The 21283-nt window shown below is 40.9% G+C and overlaps 1 protein-coding gene across 1 annotated transcript in view; it reads right to left on the reverse strand.

The window, feature by feature from the left end:
* The window catches only part of NRXN3 (neurexin 3), a gene marked incomplete at its 5' end in the record, with an annotated part of 994726 nt that overhangs the window by 942452 nt on the left and 30991 nt on the right, over positions 1 to 21283 (reverse strand). The window contains 3 exons of the mRNA XM_082000671.1: positions 6377 to 6388; positions 8738 to 8767; positions 18874 to 18891. Of these exons, the coding sequence (XP_081856797.1) occupies positions 6377 to 6388; positions 8738 to 8767; positions 18874 to 18891 (60 nt within the window). The remainder of the gene's footprint in view (positions 1 to 6376; positions 6389 to 8737; positions 8768 to 18873; positions 18892 to 21283) is intronic.

The following is a 21283-nucleotide window of genomic DNA, read 5'->3' on the forward strand; positions in this document are numbered from 1 at the left end:
GTAACATAAATGTCAAAACAAAAAGATTTCTAAAAAAAACGAACATGCTACAACCTGTAAGTACTGGATTCACAACTGATTCCTTGCTCTCTGTAGTGGCATTTTCTATTATCTTTCCTTATTTCATAGCCTATCAGTTCTGATCTCTATTTGGATACGTGCACTCAGAACTATCAAGGCTCTTGAAACAAATGTGGAAATGAAAGCCAGCATGAGAAGGAGCTCTAGCTCCATGAAAGAGGCAACTATGGCCAAATCAATGAAAGGTGGTGGATGTCACTGGAAGATCAGCAACTAGTAATGGTGTATTGCCAAAATCAGATTCAAAAACCAGAACACTGATGTGGAGGAAATCGCACACCATTAGACATGACTTAATAACTGACACAGATGATACTGGTTGAGTTATACCAGACAATTTGAGAAAGCATGACCTTCTTCACAGTAATAGTTTTACAACTATTTGTATGGCATGTTATCCACTAATCTCTAGGCAAAATATTTACTATCTGGTAAAGCACTGCAAATAAGGCTGCTGTTTCTAAGCGCTTACTCTTAAAGCGTAAGACCCAGCTTACACAGCACATGTTTTCTAAACTGTTCAATACTATAATGTTATCACTCTAGTCCACAAAAGGCTACAATAAACCTTAAAACAGGAAATTCCCCTCTTTCACTGGGTTTCATATTTTTGCAGGTCTGTCTGATGTGTGTGACAGGGGTCTATTTCAGTTCCTGACGACATTATCACCACTTTGCTGCATTACCATAAAGCCCAGGAAATAAGCTATTACCCACCATCACTCCTCCCACATGTTATCACAAAGAATCATGCATTCACAAAACAGCATTAACTGTGAGAATTAGAGTCCATTTAAACTGCAGCTGTTCCTTCATTCCTAAATAGGTTCCTAGATCAAAACTTCTCCCTGATTGGTCTCATTACCAAATGTCCCTTTCAACTGGAAGAAGAAATGGATCACTTTAAGAAATTGTATGTTTTACAGATAACGCTCTTTCCCTGTACTATAACAGCCAGGTAAGTAACATTAAAATGAAGCTTTTTTTCCAAAAATACAGTGGGCATTTTAGCTTTCAGAATTGTGAATTGATATTTTGCCTTCAAATCATCTCTGGCAACAGAAATAAACCTGTAATTTTGATTTTCTATTTCTGGTTTATCTTGTTTTCAGAATCTCGAGCTTCAATTATTTAAGGGAAAGATGTTCTATTTATTTTTAATGATAATACTAACTCTGCAGTAAGGGCTTTCTTTTAAATACAAACCCTAAATCCTGAATCTAATGTACATGCTGGTGGTGTTTTCAGCTCTAAACCTATGCCCTAGAAAAACCCACAACCCTGTATTCTGCTATTATCAAAGAAAACACTGCTCATTATGTTGCATTTCCCTCTATGCTTCTTTGCCTCTTTGTTACTGTCCGTTGGAAGGAAAAACCAGGGAAAAACCACTCTCAAATTTAAACTGAAAAACCTAAATGCCAGGAAAAGGCACAATGTCTCTTTAAGAGTCAACAGTAAATTAACTTGCCCATAAGAGTGCAATAATTAGCAGTTAGTAGCTTATTAAAAGGATGGCAAAGGCCAAGCTGCCATCTGGGATCTCCAGTTTCTTGTGATTGTTATTATGTCAAGATGTGCAACTTGCATTAGCTTTCATGTCACTGTGCTTGCCCTTACTTTACATGTAAATTTTAATGAAAGATACAGCACTTTGTAAAATCAGACGTCCATCAAAAGTGCTATTAGTCTGCCTTTTACAAAGCATATGGCCTGTTTTGCTACCTCTGCATCTCTACACACCACTGAATGCCTCAAATGAAGAAAACAGAGGAATTAAAAAAAAGCCTTTCAATGATACCAATTAAATATTCTCTTTGGGCAGAGTGAAACCTGAGCCTCGCCAAAAACAGAACACTACGCTACAGCATGAGAGGATATTTTAGCTCCTGTTTACACACAACAAAACCACAACGCCTTTAACTCTCACAGGAATCATTCTTCTTAATAAAAATGAAAACCAGCAAAGAATCAGCTGTTTATTCATAAGTTAGACAGGCATAGTTTTAAAATAAGGCAGAAAGAAAGTGTGTAAGAAAAAATAAACTACCTATAAACTAAAAAATACTTAACACATTATTAAATATTTTATGCATACACATTATTTATAAACACACAGGCTCATATGCACAAACAAAAAATAATTTACCAGAAATGTCTATTTAATGTGTCATTTATCTGCCTTCATAATTATATTGTGAAGAAGTGTAAAAAGAAGAATGCTTATAAGACATCTATTCCTTTGCATTAGCTGATATTCAACATTTAAGTGACTTCATTCACCAAAGTTCAGAAAACGTCATCACATAAAGAAACAGCCTTGAAAAATGTCCCCCAATACCTTACATCTGAAATCCATCAACTATCAATCATCCCTAATTAGACTTATAAAAAATACATTTAAATATTTATTTCTTCCCTAAATAAAATATGAAACCAGCAACAAAAATTTACCTACAAAAATTATTCCAAAAAAATGACATCTACATTCAAGGGGCCTTGATTCTGTCAAAGAGGTTTTACAGATTGGGTATCTGCTAACCATAAAATAAAACGCTTCATTTTTTAAACAGTCATTAAGAGGAAAATTAAAACTGAAAGTCACCATGCTTATAATACTGTGGGGGTTTTTAATATTAAGTATTAAATCCTGAAGTATTAAGGAAAGGACTGTAAGTATAGAAACCAAAAACATACAATATTCACATTTAAAGCCCAAATATTAAGATATTTTACAGGGCAAAGCAGAGCTTAAAAACCACTGCCAAGACTGGCAAGATGAATGTAGTGTTGTTTTTCCCCTTGTATAATTAGATATTTATAGAGCACAAATGATTTAATTCGTTACTGATGTTTCACTTCAACATTTGCATAAACTCTTGGCCACTCACATGGACTTATTCACATCACTCTGAAATCCTAATGGTATTATTGGTGAAGAAGAACGCAAAATTATTTTCCAGATCAGTAAGGTCCAGTCATTTCCTTCTACCCGAGTCCACAAATGCTATTTCGTTTTTTCTGTGCCATTACCTCCTGGTCAATATTATTGAACAATTCAAACAAATAACAACCTCACACTGCCCACTGAGAGCAATGCTGAGCATTACAAGACTTAAAAGACCTACTTGGGTTAAGAGCAGTTAGGACCAAGGGAGATAATCTGATCTTGCAATGCTCAGAACTACATGGGGAATTTGCCAGTAACCTTTGGTCTACAAAACATGCATTTAAAAGTGTCCAGCCATGGAATACATGAATACTCTTTCATTTCTCTCTGAGAATGGAAAAAAAACCTGCTTCATGTTGAAAATTAGTGTGCAGCTGTGCAGTTTTTCATCCCAAGCACAGTTACTGATGGAGGGAAGGAGTCCAGTGCCTTAGAGAAGAAGCGTCAGCCTGCACACTGCACGGGCACTATGGAAGTGCCCTGTGCACACCCAAAAATCATCCACACTTCACTGTCATTCTTTGTGTAAGAGGGGAGATTTGGGACTTTTCAGTTCTTTGGGTGAATCTTGGCCCACTAAATTCAATGCGAATTTTGCTGCTGCCTTCAAGAAGACACAGGACTTCATTCACCTATAATAGCAGCGTCCCACCAGGAATACAACCAATGTCCTCTGCAGGTATGATCCTCAACAGAAGCCAAATCCAAACCAAGAGTGATGGTAAAACAAAGCCCACTACATATATAAGAGAATGTTGAAAGGTAGCAAAAAGGCAAATTATCATTTGCTTAACAAAGGCTGTCAAGAGAACAAATGATATGGAAGAACATGACTACACATTAACTCCAGTTCAATAGCAAATTAGAGTTGGATATTTATGATGTCCTTTGGTATCATTTACTTGTGGGGGAGTGCTAGGGAAATAAACTCAATATAATGGTTCCTTAATTGTCAATTTCTCTCCACAAGAGAAGTCGTATTCAGCAATTCATGACAAACTAAATAAAAGTCCTCCCTGCTCATCATACATTTACCTCACCTCCACAACCAGTTCCATACACTTAACAAAAACACAAACAATGTATATATACTCAGTTCAGGTTAAAATGCAAGTGGTACCCAGGTGCTTTTCTGTATCTCAGCTACTCCAGCCATTACCCTATAACATCTACACCTCATCTTCTTCAGCTTTCCAGGAACTTATAAAAAAAAACAAATCTCCTAGCCTTTTTAAAAAGGATAGATGCAGAAGAAGCCTATTTACTACAGTGGAAACAACTTATGGAAGACTTGTTTCAAATGATGAATGCAAGGTCACAGACTGCTGTAAGTTGTGAAGAGGTTTTATGAAATAAAATACATCATATTTTGGCTACATATATGGCAAGAGACAAAGTGGTTGCCAGTTTTTACTAAAAACTACAGGAATGCCAAAAAATATGAACCTTCCAGGTATACTCAGGAAAGCATCAGGTACCACCTTCTCTGTGAGCTGAAGGCCACGTGTGAGTTCAAAATTATACAGCTTGAGCCCTCTGAAGGTAATACCATTTTTCATACAGGGTGATGGTTCTCTGATGAAGTCACTTGCTATAACTAGAGCTAAAAACTACACATAGCTGGGAAGTGAAACAATATTTTCACTCAATGACACAATAAATTAAGTTTCAGTGCATACGAATTAATTGTGGGTTATATATTATAATCCTTATTCCTACAGACTCAACTGGGAATTTCACTTCAGAAAAGACTTTCAGTTTAGTCCTGCACAGACTGGCCTGCAGCACAAATGCCACCTGAGAAAAGAAGGGAGCAACATGAGCTAACATCACACCATACAAGACTCACCCTGATCTACACTGACCCTTAAATCACACTAAGCCATACACCTGCTAACTCAATTATTGGCAGCTGTGTTGAGGCACAGTAACATTTTGTATGGTGTGCTTAGAGCTTTAGGTTCTCACATTTTTTACACTGTATATATGTAATTATTATGTTCTGATGTTCACCTCTTGCTAAGAAGACAGCTCTCAGTACAGCTTATGCATTATCCTCCACCACCCAGCTTTGGATAGGATAGAAAAGCAATGAAATTAGTTATTGTAATATTTTTTCAACCTCAAAACAGAACAAATAATATTGATGACATCATGCACCCCGTCACAGAGAATCCAACAATACAAATTTGTTAGAAGAAGGCAGGGCATCAGAAAGAGGATCATACAAAGTAAAAGTGCTTAATAAGCCACTGTCCTCCCCAGAATTCAGGTGTTACAGGAGCAGCAATCACTGGGCAGAGGCAGCTTATGCCTTAAAGGAAAATTATTATGAATAAATCCTCTGAGCATTCATATCCTCCCAAATTCAGAGTAGTACAATTAGTCACTTCATCCCCCAATGTCATATTGGCATGGACACACCCAACATCCTCCAATGTGTTCAAATCATGCTGATCAATAGATCAGATTCTTCAGCAGAGTATTTGTTGAAAAGGAGCAAGCATCAGCATAATAAAACCTTTTAATCTCTCTATTTTATTGGAAAATAGGACAAAGAAATGGATTTTCCTCGAGCAGTACGTAGAATTTATCAATTAATCTTCATCTCTCAGTCCAACTGGAGACCCACCACAGGTTTGCAGCATTTTGCCTTTTTGACAGTTTTGATTAGGGATGGATGACTGCCCTCTGCATGCTAAAGATAGGTGTGAACTGCTGAAGAGCAAGCTAGAGCCCCAGAGCAGCCTTACATGCCCTGTGTAGTACTGAGCTGCAAAGGAAGTGGACCTCTCTCTTCAGCAGTGCTGATCACTTCTGTTTCCTCTGCAGCTTTTTGTAAATCAATTTCTCTCTGAAAAACACCTTTTCACTAACAGAGAGGATGGGAAACAGAGCTGGGAGGAGAAATGATATTTCAAAAGACCTCCATTGTTGAATGGCAATGGACAAGCTCAGGTCCTGCTTCCACGACCACCAGTGCTAAAATTCCCAGCAATGACATCACTCCAGTGCAAGAGAGTTGGCAGTACCAGCTCACAGGCCTCTGGCTCTGTCTTTGAACTGATGGCCCCTCTGCACCCCAGTGTCACCAGCTACAGACAGCCTGACACCATGCAGTCCATACTTAGTGTGAACAGGGAGAAAATAACATCTGCTAAGAAGGCCTGAAAGCATTCATCTTAATAAATATTTTTTCCATAATTCAATACAAAAAAAAAGATTGTTAAGAGACCTTTAAAAGTAAAGGCATTAAGTTCCAATATGAACATTCATAAAAATACAATTCATCCATTGACAAACATTTTACAAGCAATGAAGTCTCAGAAAGAATGCAATCTCTACCTTTACTTCTACCTACAGACAGGAAGGTGTGCATCCAGTTAAGAGGAGGAACAAGAGGGGTGTCCGTCATGGAGAAGGCAAAAGAGAAGAGAAGGAGGAAGCATAAAAACCGGAAAATGATGTCACTGTCCATACTTACAAAAAACAAGAAAATGAGCATATTTATGTAGCAGCCAAACCCAACAAAACACAATGTCAAGGGAAGAACAAGAGACACACCACAACTAAAGCATAAAGCAAGGCTTAAACAACTGACAGTACAACCAGCAACTGCCTGCTTAAGCCCCTTGGCTTTAATTTGATTTTCTACTGAGAAATGCAAGCCCCTCATGCAATAGCACACCAGTGATATGCCTCATTCCACGTCAAATTCAAAACAGCAAGGGAAACAACAGAGTAGGACAGAAAAAAAAATAAATCTCATGGTAATATATTTGCTAAACACATTTCACCTACAAGAGCTAATGTATTTGTATATAATGTTGACGTTGCATATTTACCCACACATATACATTTACATATTTTATATCCATCATGTTTTTATAGAGAGTAAATATTTATCAAAGGGGAATATCTGTGAGTTGGATGGCATGAAAAGAGAAGTCACTGCTCCCTGATGCATCACAGATAAATAAGGGTGGTTAAAGTTGCCAGAAGCCAATAGTTTTCACAATTTTTTGCCAGGCAAGGGAGTATAGAAAGGGCTGATGACAATCATACAGGTCTGAATAGGTCATGCAAGTCTTCATGAGCCAGCTGAGTTGCAACTTGTAATTTAAATGGCCAAGTGCATCTGCTTATATAACCCAGTGCTAAATCACAGCCTGCTACGAAGATATGTTCAGTGTTACTGAGATTGAAAGTGGCCATGAAGTTCACTGTCCTGATCACTCCCAACATGCCATCATCCTTCCTCTGCCAACAGCTTGCCATACTCAACTGCATCCTGAGGAACTAGGATACGCTGAAGGGACCTGTTTGCTGGATGCTCCTTCAGCAAGCATGACCTCTGAGCCATGAGCCCAGCTGAAAAGTAAGTGGGGACAGAGAAAGAGCTCAATGCTTCCCAGAGCTTAGCCAGATGTTCCACATGCCAAATACCACGGTCTTGACACTCACTCATGAAGACCCCTGTTTTCCTACCTTTCCCACCACATAGGAATGCTAAACAGTACAGAAACTGCAGAGTGAGCCCCAACTTCACTTCTGATTGTTTCCTGAACTTTTATGGCCTCAGAGCAGACATCTGCCTTGAACTACAGAACAAAAACTGATTATGTCCCAAGTCTCTCTACATTTCACTAATATATAGAAACTATGTCTCTTTTTTTCCAAGTACCTAATTACTCTTGAGCCTTCACAGGCACTATGTTCTATCTTATTAACTCTTTGGACTGTTTAACCTCAGATACATGTTCACTTAATGGCAAAAACACTATTTGTGTACATCTAGTTTAGGAAAGCCTCATCAGGCTTTACAGTCAAAACCCACATTTGCTCCCTGTAGACAAACAGTTGGTCTGCTCTTCCTAGTGCACCATGTGCACACACCTTGCATTAAGACTTCAACCGTTTCACTCCTGCATGTACAGGACCAGAACGCATCACTAGCACTGCTAACTCCACCCTGAGTACCCATGTCAGCAAGACAACAACACTGTCAGAGGAAAACAGAATCACTCTTCTCCTCACCTCACCAGCTTCTTTTTCCACATCCCCATAGTGCAAAACGGCACTAATGATCCCATCATGTCACAGCCAATAGATCTGTAACACAATCCAGGCTGAGATACTAAAATGCAAACTCTGATACAGGTCTAGATCCCATTTGTAGCCCAACCTGGGGTTAGCCCTGTTCTTTTTCTAAACCATTTTGCTCTGTGCACATTTGAATATTTTAAATTGCAGACACAGGACTTGCCAGTATATGCAATTTTCCTCAGGATTCATAATAAGTTAGGATCATACCATGAGGGCTATTAACATATTTTTTGCAATAATTACGTTCTTAAAAATGAAGACAAACACTGAAGTCTACATTTACTAGGCAGAAATGGGAGTCATTACATCTGGCACAACAAGAAAGAAATGGCAAGATAAAATAGTTGGTGGGCTACATAGAAGGGGGAAACACACCTCATTACCGTCCGTGGAACCATTCCATGCTCCTTCCTGGGCACAGGAGTCCAGGCTGATAAGTAGCCATGGCTCATGGGACCCAGAGGCAAAAATGCAAATGGCTTGACTGGCACCCAGTAGGCTTAGTTGCTTTTGTCATGCAAAGCCCAGCTCACAAAAGCAGCAGTGACAAAGCTCTTTCATGGTCAGTCACTGAAACAATGAGAAAGTCAAAGGACTTACCTTGTTCACCCATCATCAGGTGTGAAAGGCCTTTGAAAAAGAGAGAGAGAAAGTAAGAAAAAAAGAACAAACCAGAAAAAGAAGCAGCAATATCCATGCACACCCCTCACAGTCTAATACCTCTCAGAATTGGAGCTCACATACTTGAACTAGACCAAGTATGTGTTTAGCACGCGTGGCACACACATATGCAGGTGCTGCTTTCCACACTGAGTAGGAAAGCATCTGTCACAGGTAGAAAAAAACCTGCTGGTAGCTTCAGAACTGAGTTTGAAGTTCATCAGATCCCTTGGGGAGCAACTCCAAAAGCACTGCACACTGGTATGGCTAAATGGGCTAGAAAAGCCAAGGTCTGCCATGGGGCTCTGCAGGGAGCATTTGCTCCTCTGGAGAGCTATAGAAATAACTTCTCCTTGGCTAAAGATTTAAAATTCAAGGCTGCAGTGGTCAGTGAAAGGGAGGCCATGATCCCACCACATCTGCTTCAGATGAAACATCTGGTCTAAATGCATACACACACAAAGCTATCCTCATTCTTGAATGTGGTGGCTTCAGCATGTATTTTTAGGAGTCAATCAGCAGTGCTCACACCTACCGTTTAGACACTAGTACACCAGATCTGGCAAGGACTAAAAAATTACCTGTAACCTATTTTTGATATTACTCCATTTCCTTTCTAGGAAGAACTGGAAATTTTACTTCCGAGGGCAGTGTGTTATTTTATGGCACTACAGCTAAAGCTACTCTTTGGTTTCATAAATTCAAGGTAGAGCCAGAAAGCAACACAGCTCCCATCAGCACTGTCAGCTCTGTAGATGGGGCTGTGGTGGTCACTTGGACTGCTCCAGTCTCTGTCTGATAACTCTTTCTGGCATAAACCTTGTTTATTTCAAGTAAAATCCACTTCTAGCCCCAATTTTCAAATATGTTTACTGTACAACTGTATATATATAAATATCATTTAGATATTATTGTGTATATGTTCATGCCCAACCCATTAAGCATCAACTGACCCATTAGTTAATTTTGTGACACATGTTATCACAGAACTAACATAGCAAAATATCAGGTCCTACCCACTCAAGCCATGAGTAAGTGACCCCTTTCATACTTGGTCCCTGACCTTCTTCACTTAGCTTGATTCCTTCTCCACATCTCCTACCTCTCACTGCACTTAGTATGGCAGGGATTTGGATACACACATACACCCATACACCCACCCTATCTTATGTCAGTTTATTAATCAAACAGGGATGTGACTTTTTTAATTTCACAGAGACTGAGAGGTCAAATGAATTCATTAGAATGAGAATTTTAAACAAGCAGCATGCTGAGTTTGAAATTGTTTATTTCTCTCTCTTTTATATTTTTCCTTTGCGTCTGCTGGAGAAATCTAAAATCCATATCATCCCAAGAATATATTCACCCACAGAGAACTCCAAGCCAGATATGGGGATTAATAATCGTACAGTCTAAGGAATGCAAATATCTTAATGTTCTTGAAGATTATTGTGGATTTAGAAAAACAATCAGAAACACAACATAGGTTTAGCTTTTTTTCGGGTTTTTTAGCTATAAATAAACATAGCATATTTGATACAGTATGACATATTTCTGGACTAAATTGCAAGATATAACTTCACTGAATCGTTTTGCTCTTCTAGTAGAGTGTGTTGAATTTGTGTCTCTATTTATGGCCACTGACCCCATCTTTCTTGATAGACAAATCTTAAGTCTGTCCAAATCAGCACTTGAAAGTCACTGTAAAAAGCACTGTAAAAGACGAGAAGACAGAATTATAATTGTTAAGACCTACAAAGCACAGAAACTCTGTAGCAATATTGAAAAAGGAGAAAAGGCAAGTGGCAGGATGACATGCAGTTGAACTTGGCCGAACAGGGAAGGGACAGCAGACCCAGAGCAGAGATAGGGGTCCCAAGCCCTCATCCCTTGTACACGGTGGGGAAGGAAAACCACGGCTAAGAGGCACAACACCAACAGGTGCAACTGCTGGGGATGGCAGGAGCTTTGTCCACTTGGGGAGACAGGACACTGACAAAGAGAAACTTCCAGAGAGGGTTCAACTAAAAAGCCTGCATTAAACACCCTGAATCACACCATAAGAAAACACCTTCTCTCTCCATCAGCCTCAGAGGAGCTATAAAAACCTCAAAATGTCAGCAATGTCAACACCCCTTTTGCCCTTATCCCCGGAAGGCCAATGCTGTGTGCCCTATCTCTCAGGCGCATCAGCCAGGTGCAGCCCGAGCCCTGCGCCTGCAGTCCAGGAGTAAGAGTACCCCCGAGATGTGCCCACCATTCTGGTCCCTGGTTTGGCTTTGGTTCAAATGCCTGTAGAATAAATTGTCCCTAAGAAATATTCTGACTCTTTCTGCTTCTTGACAAATTTGAAATACAACGGCAGCTGTGATATTGTATGCACCCCTTGATCTTCTAGTCACAAATGGACAATGGAAGTAGGGATATTTATGAAAAATAATGTCCCCACCCACCCAAATGCTACTTCTTCCTTTTTAAAACAGGGAGAAAAAGGAGGGTGGACTTGGAGATATAGCAAAAAACCAATATTATCTCTTAAGTTGTCTATCGACACAAATCCTTATTTTAACAAAGAGAACACCAACAGAATTCCAGATTCATTATTAGATAGAATAATAATATAAATAATGAAATAACAAATCAGTTTTTCTCATCTGAAAATTTTCCTCCCTTGTAATTTACAGTAGGAGAGAAAATGAGTGTATTTATCTCCAACAAAATGCCATTAACAACCAACACCTTCAACCACTGAGATCTAAAATCTGTGACATTTGCAGCATGTGTAACAAAGGCCCCAAATTAGTCACAGTAAAATCAACACAGCAAACATGAACTGACATCATTGTCTCACCTTTACATCAGTTTCAAAACATGACAAGACACTAAAACAATTTTCAAATCATAAAAGTCAAAGTCATTTCAAGGTGGCATGGGATAGCATTTGCTATTGGACTACAATAAACGAATAGGGCATCCAACAAACCAATGCAAGAGGTATGAGAAGTGTTCAGACCTGCAAACTAGATCAGGTTTTGCCAGAACAGGGGGCACATATCACCATGCTATTTAGGCATCAACCACAAAGGCCAGCAAAGCTTTCAGCAGGCTCAGGATGCTAAATACACTCATTGGGCCCCAAAGCACATTATTCACATATACAACCATTGTTTGTGTCAATAGCCATCCCATTCTGCAGGAATCCTGCAAGAAAATCTGAGTTTCCACCTAAATCCAGGTGAAACATGTTTTCCTTTTAATTTTAGATTTGTTCAACAAGAAATCCTGATTAAAACCTCAGGGCTGCAAATCCAGCCAGTGTAGAATTGGGAAAAGGTTGACACAAACCTGCAAGAGCCACAACAGTCAAGGAATTGTGTGCTTTTTCTAAACCAATCTAGTCATTCTTATAATAATCTACTGTTTGAGCATAACTGCTGCCCAGCAAAAAAGGTGGGTGGGAAGTGCTCTGGAAAAGGTTTAGGAATACCTCAAAATAAATAGCTTATCTGCCTGCAAAGAAATTTTACGTGAAAGTCAGGAATCTGGTGACTTGCTATTCCTGAACTTCAAACGTGAGTGATAGTAAGGACGAGTGCATGGCTTCCAAAGAAGGCTCTCAACAGGTTTCTTAGATAATGTTAAGCATCTGCTTGTGCCCCGCCTCTGCAGCACCAGCTTCTTCAGACTTTCAGCAGTAATGTGAAGAGAAAGTGTCCTGCTTCTTCAGAACACCGGTTTGTTGTTAAAATAATATGTCCGTTGCTGAGGGCAGACAGACATATAAACTCTGCTCTCTGGCCATGATTTATGCCTGCCACAACTGACTCTTCCTATTTAGGTCTGGAGGTTTTTTGATATTTCTTTAACCTACTACCAAATCAGTATTATTTTAAAGGTTAATATGAATCTCCCTTGATCTTAAAGTGACATTTCCAAGAACTGCATTTTTTTAAATTGTGACCCATTTGTTTTCTATATCAAAATATTAAAATTAAGTGGCCCTAATTGTACAAAGTATCAAGGGTCAACACTGGATTCTTATGAATCCAGAAGGACATTTTTTAAAGTAGCTTCAGAGTACAATGGTATGAAAGAGCAATGTAGTTAAACAGCAGTCCTCATCTTTAAGGATTTACTAGGGGCAATTTTCATGGTGGAAAGAGAAAATGAAGGAAACCCTTGGAGGCAGTTTGAACCTCGCCCCCACTGCCCCGCCCCCAGCACCACATTTGGGTACTTGGCAGTTAAAATAGAAAAATAAAACCACAAAACCTAAGAAGGTGGGGAGAGCACAAAACACAGCTGAGAGTGACAACTGATTGCAGCAACAAAGGAAGATGGACTCCTTCATCTAGTTAATTATAGCTTGTCCCATGTTACTGGGATCATGCTCTGGGGGTGTGCACGTGTGCGTGGGTGGGCATGCACTGCTGAATTGCTCTGTTAAGGCAAGCAGCTTCAGCATTTCCCTTTTAATGATGCTGCCAGATGATTAGCCCAAAAGCTCTTAATGAATGGGAAGAGAATCTGCCAGGCAGCAGCAGCCCAGGTCTCCCCAGAGGCAGGCTTGCCCACAGAGGATCCTTGCCTGGATATCAGGCTTCCTGACCCATTCGAACAATAACAGGGCCAGCTCCAATGTATGTCTGAGGCAGGGCACCGTGCCCTGGCGTCCAGGATATGCATGCAAATCTTTTACGGCAGAGCTGAAGAAAGAAATCGTGCATACCAAGGATTCTTCCAAAAATAACATGACATCTACTATTGAGAAGTGCACCCTGATGAGTAATGGAGTCTGTTGTTTACACCTCTTTCCTAATTTCCTAAAACTAGTAATTCCTTAAGAAATACGCTTTTTTCCTCCTCTGAGCCTCCTACCCCAGCTCTATCAGCAGTTCCCTTTTCTACTTAGGGAGGAGAGCTGACAAGTCCTTCATGTCCCATGTGGTCCTTCTTAAAATAGACATCTCGAGGTTTTCTAAAACCCAAAGACCAAAGAAGGCTCCCTAAGAGTCCCCATATAGCAGAAAGAGGGCGTTCCAGCAGGGACAAAGGATGGACTCAGAGTAAGAAGCAAAACCCTTGTCTTGAAAGATGTCAAGAATGGATGAAGAGGAAAAAACATTCTGAGGTCTAGTTCAGACCTTTTACCTGCTAGACAGGTCAGCTTTGCCAAGAGGATGACCTGATTCCTTGTATGCTGGCATACATGATGCCTATTTTTTCTAACTGGGCAAAGCAGTAGCACAGGCTGAGGAGCAGTCATTTTTGTTTGAGTCAACCATGATATGTGCAACAGCCAAGGGGCTCCTCGCAGGCCCCAGCAGTGAGGCCAGCCGGGAGTGCAGTTTTGTTATTGTAGCCGGAGGCCCGCTTCCAATCCAATTACGCACAACAGCTGTGCTAGCTCCTCTTTACCATCCCCTTTGCCTCCTCTGCTATGTAATTCCAGGATAGGTTTTGTCATTATCGGGGGCAGTGAGTCAGGGTGAGTGGCACCTACCCTGAGTGATCAAAGGAATAAGAGCATGAGGTAGAAGCCAAAGGCAAAGTCACCTACCCCAACATCTATGGGCAGAAATAGTGATCAAACCATACTATCTCCTTTCCCCAAAGGCAGAAACAGTATTCTGACATTGCACGTGGCGTATTCCTAAAGTATTCACGTAGAGAGGGCTACAAACATGGTGGTGTTTGAAAGCAAGAAAAAAAACATGCAAGTGTTTGCAAAGATGGCCACACACACAAGAGAACGTGTGCGGACAGCAAGACCTGAAGGTGAATGCTTTTTATGGCTGACCCATAAGAAGATGTGTATCACTGCACATCAGAACAGCTGATCAAGTAGGTGCACAACGTAGCAAAAGAAGAACTGTTAGGCATGGAACAGAATTCTTCAGCTTGGAAAAGACGTCTCTGACAATATATAAAACAGAGGTAAAATCCCAAATAATATAGAGCAGGTGAACAGGGAATTTTTTTTTCCCTATTTGTCAGAACAGAAGGAGTAGGAGTCACTGAATGAAATTCTCAAGTAACAGGTGTAAAAACAAGCGAAAGAAAGTACTTTCCACATTTGAATGATTAAACAATGGGACTTGTTATCACAGGATACTGTGGAGTTGAAAAATATAAGCTGATTAAGAAAAACAAAGACTGAACATCTCCAGAGAAAATATGTCCATCAGTGACTGTAGAACACCACAATCTGGATGCAGTATCAGGTCAGAAAGTCCTTAAAACAGTGACTACCAGAAACCACAAAGGTGTATCAGGACAAGACCAATGCTAATGTAGTTTCTTAAACTTCTTCCAAAGCATCTAATTTCATAAAAAGACATTTCTGGGCTGGGTGAATTCTTCCTCTGACCCCAGTGATAACTACTGCCATATTGTTGCATGGAGCTGAAAAACATTCACATTTCAGTGTAAGAGAATCCGATCTGGGGACACTGCCTGTGCAAAGGACAGGCAAGAATGAAAACAATGGTGGCACCTATGAAGAAGAACGTAAGCCTGTACAAACTGGTTTCAAACACCTGTGTGAGTGGCACTAAAGATACAGCAAGGGTAGATTCTTACACTGACCTAATACCTTCTGCAAATAGGAAGCTTCAGATGGGCTGAAACACAGCTCACATTTTCATGTCCAAAAAGCAGAGTTTAGCTTCAAGGAAACAGAAGCCAGCATACAGGTACTGCTTAAATGACCCTATGATATAGAGTTCAGAAGACAGACTGAAACAGGAGCCCTGAGATGAAGAAGGGAAAGAAGCATTAAAAGACAGAGTTTGAAAGATTAAAGACCTGGGTCAAAAAAGTGCTAGCATGCTTGTGCCTTCAAGGATCTCTGTACCCTTATGAAGGAGTTGTTCAGGCAAACAAGGACTAATTTTTCCTCAGGACCCCAGCTAACTAGGTCATTTCTACTGGGTTGTGTCCATTCAGTCAGTAGTAAAATCATGACAGCAAAATGCCCAGAACTTCACCTGGGAACATCTTAGCCTCCTCCCCATGAACATCTGAAGATCTCTCCCACAAAGGGATAACTGTGGCATGAATAGGACAAGTACTATTTAAACTTCAACACCCCCCAGGTATTAGTACAAGTCACCATAACATCAAGGAATCATATTTAGTTCTTTCTCCTGCATATATTCTTCCCCTAAAAAACTGAGACAGGAGCATATCACTTGCTCCTTGATCTACTGGTCTTTTCCCAACAATTTGTCTTTCAGAAACTAGACCACTGGCAAAGAGTAGAAGGTGCAAAGAAAGGGGCAGATATTGTGCAGAGGTGACAGAGGCATCTCTTCTGGTCTGTGCTGCACACCACTCCCCACCCAAGACACTTAACCTCTGTAATAAGGCTTTTAACTTCCATAATGTTCAGCCCAAGATTTCTAAACATGTTGTGAAGGTGAGGTGAGGCTCATAATAGCCATAATCCCAAATGGGAAACTAAAGTACTGAAAGGAGAAGTTATTTCTCCTCTACACGACATGACGAGTCAGTGATCCAGCTGAGTACAGACAGCAGCAGTCCCAACTCCAGGGCCCTGCTCTAAATAATTGACTTCTCCGCTTGCAATGTGGTGGTGTTATTTTGTGACTGGGGACATAACACTTGCAGGGCAGCTGGGCTAATATCTGACAAACTCCTTTCATTTGTGCAATAAGCCAGATGGGATCTTCAACTGGCTCTTGAAAGAAGTGTAGCACAACAGTCCCTGTTGCTGGAGTACCCCTTCTTTACAAACAGAGACCTCACAGACCGTACTACACATTTCTGTTTACTTTGAAAAAAAACAAATTCTTTGCACCTTGCAGGAACTGTGCCCAGCAGAGCCCTGTAGTCCCCGCTGTTGCCAGCCCCAGCCTATTCACAGCTACCTGCTCTTACTGGGGAATTAGTTCTAACCAGTCCATTCAACAATAAAAAATACTCAGTTAATCAATAGGCTCTTTACAGCCCTTCTGCTGCCCGTGGGTAAATAGTTACCACTAGCTCATAAAATCCCTAATTTCTCTTGCAAACAGTGTACAGTTAAAGTAACCATTTTGACAGAGGCCCGGGGCTCCGTCCTCACAATACAGATAGCTGGATGGCCAAATAGGAAATAAAACTCTGCACAGCCAGACAGAGGGGAAGTGCACACCCAAACCCTCGTGATGGTCTACGTTCCTGCCCAGTCATGCAGCAATGCCAGTGTCCTCCCTAGGGAGAGCTTAGCAGAGGGATTAGACTGCCTAGGAGTAAACAGTTACAGAGCCCAATAACAAGGAGTGTGTAGTTGTCAGGCTGAAAACACACAGATGCGTACAAGATCACATGGAAAAGAGCATTCACCTGTGGCTAGAAATCCATGTGAGAAAGCACACAGCAATCCTGAGAAGAAGAACATATGTGTATGAGCAATGGTGAGAATAAAAAAATGTACATCCAAGCATATATATTAAGAGAATAAGAGGGCACTGGGGCAGAAGAGCCCATTCAGAGAGCAGAAGGATGGACTGCTCCAGGGTGCCCACGGTAGCAACAGCATGGTCCTGTCCTGGTTGCGCCTACTAGTGCCTGGGCCCCTACTAGGGACACTGTCATCCCCTGCACACTGTGCAGGCCTTGGAGATGGCCCTGATGTTGTTGGAGGCAACACTCATTCATGGCATAATATCATGAGTCCTGCTGGTAGAGCATCCTCCTCTGCCACAGACACCAACAGCTTCAGGATGCAGTGGTGAGACTTATGACCCCGAGCCCTTGGTTCATGTCCTCCCAGATCCTGCCAAGATGAGAGGAAACAGGAGTTCCTGGACATCTCAGACTGGGGCAGAGAAGGTCCATGTTCAGCCCCGTGGGTCACTGAAAAGATTCGATGTTACGGTTGACAGCGCCGTTCTTTCCAAGGCATGCCAGGCAACATTTGCCATTTGGCCACTTCCATCCTCATTGTTGCCAGCTGAGATGCACACAGAATGCAAAGGACCTCAAGAGAACAAAAAGGGGACTGACAAGAGAAGCCAAAAGGCTAAATATGCAGGGAAATTACCCAAGTGGCCAGCCCTCACTGTGTTTCTCTGAAGTGTTTCACAAAATCTGATTATCCAAGTGTAGAAAAAAAGCAAATTGAACGGAGAACTCATTGCAGGTCTAGGTTGGGTTTAGCAAAAGTTATGCAGAAAGCTGAGAAGGAAAAGAGCCTCAACTCTCCCATCATCCCACTCCAGCCAGGGCCATACCAGCTGCTTCCCTGGGCTCTCATTGGCATTTCACACAATGATAATCCAGGTCAAACTACCTGAGCATGAGGTAAAAATTAATTTCTTAAGTTTCAGTGGCAACAGGATGTGGACTACAGCGTAAGGTGGTCTCGTTCAATTTACCCTTGTAGCTGAAGTTGTGGGATTCAGATCCTTTCAGCAATGAGAAAGCAATATGGGGAGGGAGGTTTGGAGTTCTCTGTGGTAAAATAGTTCCTTGAGGAAGAACTCCCCAAATAAACAAGCACATAAAGCACACATTCTTTTTTTCTTTTACATGAATTATTTGTGCCCTGTCGGGAATTAAAGTTTTGATACCAAAATAAGATCACATATTCCCATTCAGCCAGAAAGATACTGGGGTTTAAAACCTAAAATAAAACAACAACAAAAACTCCTTTGTTAGTGGAAATGAAATTCAACAAGTTATCAGTGGCACTGCAGTAGGAGAAGGAAATTATTGAACTAGATTTGTATGCCAGACTACACACAGATGTATCAGAAATAAACTGTATATAATGCAATGTTCAATGCTAGGTAATTAGCAATACAAGCAACCATTTTTAAAGTAATTTTCATTTGCAAAACATCCCTTTAACTGACCAACACAATGTAATCTCGGAAGAGGGAAATTTGTGACCTTTGGTACTATGAACTCCTCCTTTTAGCAATGACTTTGCAATCCAGACCATGATGTCCAGTATGAAGATTTATTCTGTACACTCTCAGGAACCAGGATGAGATTTCTGCCCCTGGTAACTGCCCACCATCACTCCTTAAAGAGCAGCCTTTCAGCTCAGCAAAAGGAACACTTACCTGGAATATGATTGACATCTGTCGAGGTGTTTTCATGGCAAGCAGAAGGGAGAAAAGGAAAAGAGAGAGAGAGAAGAGAAAAAAAGCCATTAGAGATGCACACAGCAACTCAGCATCCTTGCATGGAAATCAATTTCATGCAAAACCAGAAGTAATTAGGTTGGTTTGAAGGCCACCCATCTGCAGCCAAGCACCCAGCCATGCAAGGGAGGAGGCACTGGCTCCCCCTCCACTGTGCATGTAAAAGAGAGTCCATCATCATATCTGTCCGGAGAGAGAGTTCCTGGAATCAGATAGAACCAAGCCACGTCAGTTCCTGTAAGAATATTAGTTAAAATATTCTACTGTTCTTCACACACAAATACAAAAGAAAGAAACAAAAAACAACCTGCCTGTGGTAGGTTTCTATTGCACATAAATTCAAGCAAGTTTTCAGAAAAAAGAAAAGAACCTGCTCCCCTTTTATGAGGGGCCATGTGAATTTATGACCAGGTGTAAGACACTCAACATAGTCCCAAAGCCTAGAAGAGAGACCATTCCTTTTCATTCCTCCTGCCTATCATTCCTGAAACAACATCCTTCATTGCAGACAGCAGCAGGGGTAGGGGAGAAGGAGTGCCAGAGGCTTGCACATCCCACATGTTGTCTTTTCACAAGATGCTGAATTCAGACCAAATGTCATTCAGTATTTTTTCTCATTGTGACATAAGACTGCGTTTCAGAATCAATCATATAAATCCCAGAATAAATTAGCCCTTTAAAAAGGGAGGATCAAGACTATGTAACTGATAGTTTCTATCACAGGAAAGACATATCTTTTTAATATACGTAGTGAACGCAGTGTCTGTTTTGGGCACAGCCCACCAATCCCAGAGAACATACTTTTAAAAATGCCTCTTTTAACTTTTTTGGCATCACAATTTTAGTCTTGCTCTGAATAGCTACACTTCTCATATATCATGAGGGAGGAATCCCTGAAATCTCATGGGATTAGACTGGACCAATATTTTCCTTCCAAGGCAGCCCTCCAAAGAAAAAAATTAACTTGCTTGAGGAAACTGTGGGGCTCGGTCCACAGGTAGCATTCTTCCCTGGAGGTTTGTACTTGCCCAGGAGTTATGTTACTGCAGGTATCATCTTTCCAGTAAGACTTTAAAGCAATACATGTACGATTTGGACTACTACAGATCCCACACTATTTCTGCCACAAGTCTAGGAGCATGACATGCTGGGTGCTTTGGCTACACACCAAGGCCTAAGAATGTATTCTCCTTCCCCAAATAACCCCTCCAATTTCCATCAGTACTCCCCCATTCTGTCCAAACCAGCTGTGATGCTGTGAAACTGGTGCCACTTGTCTTCCCGAGACACTTGCATTTCAGTGGTGAGTGATTCCTGTGCATGTTGCTTTTTATTTATCACTTTCTGTTGCTTTTTGTTTATCACTTTGTAATGGCTCCAGAATCATTTGAGGAAAAGTCCCTGTGGTACATCACACATATATCAAGCCATCCTTCCCTTAAGAGGTAATAACCCAAATAAAACAATGCACAAAGAGGGGAGCGACTGTTGCATCAACTCATTTAATTTCCATAGCTTCTACTAAACTTATATGTCAGATCTGATGAGTGTTATTTGTTGCCTTTCCTCTTTTAACACATAATTGTATCTAAGAACTGGTATCTTGGCATGCAAGCCTGGGAGGATGCTTAGTACTGAAAGGTTGCCTGAGAGTAATTATTTTTAAGTACGAAAAGAAAACTAGTGTCAGGCAGCAATGCATGCATTGAGGATGGAGGCAGAAGGAGGTGAGAGCAGGGGCAGAAGGAAGAAACAGACCCTTAAACATCACTGCAGAATGTGAGCACAATGCCAAAGAATTTACAAGTCCACAGCTAGGACTTGAGTTGAGGTGTTGCTTGGGAAAATTAGTGGGAGTTAGAGAAGATGATCACACATTTCAGGAGAGGAAGAAGGGAGCACCATAAGGTACTACTAATGTTTGTGATGATAATCCAGCAGCTGCCCCGAAACCTATTCTAAGCAGGTACAAAACTCTAGACCCATGTTGTCCTCTCAGCCTCCTTGCACACCTGACAACGGAGCAGGCACAGTTGCAGCCTGGGCTACCTCAGGGGCCTGGGAACAGCAAGCAGCTTCACCAGGGTGTCTTTGCTCCAGTAGAAAATATGTGGGATGTTTAGGGAATAAAAAGGATTAGCAGATCGAAAGGGCAAAGGAAAGAGCCAACCAAAGCTGAGCAAGGGATAAACACATTAAGCAAATAAGAGAAGAGGCAGTGGGTTGTAACTGATACACTGCTTGAAATAATACTTTTTTAACTGTGCATGAATTGAATAGGTCATGAAGTTGTTAAAAGGGGGAACAACGAAGTGTTAAGACTACACAA

This window comes from Phaethon aethereus (genome assembly GCF_964289735.1).
Source record: "Phaethon aethereus genome assembly, chromosome: 5".
Classification (NCBI taxonomy): Eukaryota; Metazoa; Chordata; class Aves; order Phaethontiformes; family Phaethontidae; genus Phaethon; species Phaethon aethereus.